Here is a 2,500-nt window from a genome sequence, read left to right on the forward strand (position 1 = left end):
ATGGGCAAGTCTCTTCTATAATAGCAAACCAAGCTATGTCTGGTGAATAACTTTGGTAGACAGAAAATATGTTTGGAAGTAAAGGCGGTGAACAAGCAGAATCGTTAGCATGCCGGACGAAATGCTTAGCGGTATTTCGTCTGCCGTTACGTTCTGAGTTCAATTTCCGCCGAGGTCGACTTTGCCTTTCATCCTTTCGGGGGTCGATAAATTAAGTACCAGTTACGCACTGGGGTCGATGTAATCGACTTAATTCCTTTGTCCGTTCTTGTTTGTTCCCCGGAGATACCATAACGCAAGTCAGAGTCAATGCTACCACAACTTGAGTCAGAGTCAGTGGTACCATAACTTGAGTCAGAGATACCATAACTAATATCAGAGTCGCCAGTACCACAACTTGAGTGAGAGGCAGCGGTACCACAACCTGAGTCAGAGTCAGAGGTACCATAATGCAAATCAGAGTCAGTGATACCATAACTTGAGTCAGAGTCAGTGGTACCACAACTTGAGTCATAGTTAGCAGTACCACAACTTGAGTGATAGGCAACGGCACCACAACCTGAGTCAGAGTCAGTGGTACCATAACCCGAGTCAGAGTAAGAGTTGGAGTCCAAGGCATTGCATATCGACTCCACAGTCCTAGTTAGACCCAGGGTAAGACAACAACAACACCAACAACAGAAATAACAAGACACACTGTATAATATAAGTAATTTTTTTTTCTTCTTCTTTTATTCAAACCATCAGCAGGACAGAATAACAATAAATATTAAAACAGGAGACCTTTTGATTCGATAGACAATAAAATATGATTGTAGCAAGCTGGTTATTCTAACAGAAATCACAGACCATCGCATAAACTGGTGATGTTTTTTTCTGGCATTCTTTGCCTCCTCCCATGCCACTGGTCAGTTTGACCACGGTTAAATTGGTGGTGGTGGGAAGGGGTCATATGAGGTGCGTTCAAAAAGTATCCGTAGGAGTGGCTGTGTGGTAAGTAGCTTGCTTACCAACCACATGGTTCCGGGTTCAGTCCCACTGCATGACACCTTGGGTAAGTGTCTTCTAATTATAGCCTCGGGCCGACCAAAGCCTTGTGAGTGGATTTGGTAGACGGAAACTGAAAGAAGCCTGTCGTGTGTTGTATGTGTGTGTGTATGTATAGGTGCACACATGGCTGTACGGCAAAAAGCATGCTTCCCAACCAAATGATCTCAGGTTCAGTCCCACTGCATGGAATCTTGGGCAAATGTCTTCTACTATAGCCTCAGGCCAACCAAAACCCTTTGAGTTGATTTGGTAGACAGAAACCGAAAGAAGTCCATTGTATATATATATATATATATATATATGTGTGTGTGTGTGTATATATTTGTGCGTGTGTCTTTGTTTCTTTGTTTGTCCCCTGCCCCCCACCATCACTTGACAACTGATGTTAGTGCGTTTACATCCCCCGTAACTTAGCAGTTCAGCAAAAGAGACTGATAGAATAAGTACTTACAAAGAATAAGGCTTACAAAGAATAAGCCCTGAGGTCGATTTCTTTGACTAAAAAGAAATCCTTTAAGGCGGTGCTCCAGCATGGCCACAGTCAAATGTGAAACAAGAATAAAAGACCATGTGCATGAAGGATGGCATCACCTCCCACCCATGCAGATTTAGTTTTGGTGTTTGAATACTTTTTGAATGCACCACATATATATTTCATTGTTGGTTAACTTAGTGATTTTGAACTGGGATTTATTTTGGATTAGGTCAAGGGGTCGCAAAGATTTTGAGCTAAATAGGGTATTGGAACCAATGTTGTCATATTTTGGAAACTCGACTTCCTTTTGTACTGGCCAAAGTAGTTTTGGAAGAATCACTATTTTATACTATGAAATGTGAAATGTAGATTATGAAATGTGTAGTTTATGAAGTGTGGATAAGATGTGTGATATAAAACATGATAGTGTGGCATTGCAGTTTTAAAAGAAGGAAATATGTGTGGGGAATGTGAAATGTAAGCTGTATGAAATATGTGTGAGATATGTGAATTTTTTTTACATGGTAATGAAGCATGTGATACTAAATATGAAATGTGTGTGTGGACTGTGAAATATCAACTGTGAGACCGTACGAGTTACTACATGGTAACGAGACATGGATACTAAGTATGAAATATGTGTGGAGACTGAAATGTAGATCATATGAAGTATGTGTGAGATGAGTGAATTTTTTTTACATGGTAAGGGAGAAATGGAGTACTAATTATGGAATCTGGGAATTGTGAAATGTAGCTTATAAAATGTATGATGTTTGTGCAAGATGTGCCGTACATTGTGTGACATGGTAGAATATGAGCAGGGACTAGAAAATGTAGATTATGAAATGTAGATTATATGAAGTATGAGTGAGACTTGTGATTTTTTACAAAGTAATGACTCAAGGGGAACTAATTATGGAATCTGTGTGGGGACTGTGAAATGTAGACTATCAAATATATACTGTACGAAGGATG

At 39.9% G+C, this 2,500-nt stretch overlaps 1 protein-coding gene across 1 annotated transcript in view; it reads right to left on the minus strand.

Moving 5' to 3' along the window:
- Positions 1–2,500, minus strand: part of LOC106884333 (TBCC domain-containing protein 1) — a 30,625-nt gene that overhangs the window by 726 nt on the left and 27,399 nt on the right. Inside the window, exons 14-15 of the mRNA XM_052978102.1 lie at positions 1,720–1,874; positions 290–639 (exon numbers count right to left, since the gene is read on the minus strand). Of these exons, the coding sequence (XP_052834062.1) occupies positions 290–639; positions 1,720–1,874 (505 nt within the window). The remainder of the gene's footprint in view (positions 1–289; positions 640–1,719; positions 1,875–2,500) is intronic.

This window comes from Octopus bimaculoides, chromosome 30 (genome assembly GCF_001194135.2).
Source record: "Octopus bimaculoides isolate UCB-OBI-ISO-001 chromosome 30, ASM119413v2, whole genome shotgun sequence".
Lineage (NCBI taxonomy): Eukaryota > Metazoa > Mollusca > Cephalopoda > Octopoda > Octopodidae > Octopus > Octopus bimaculoides.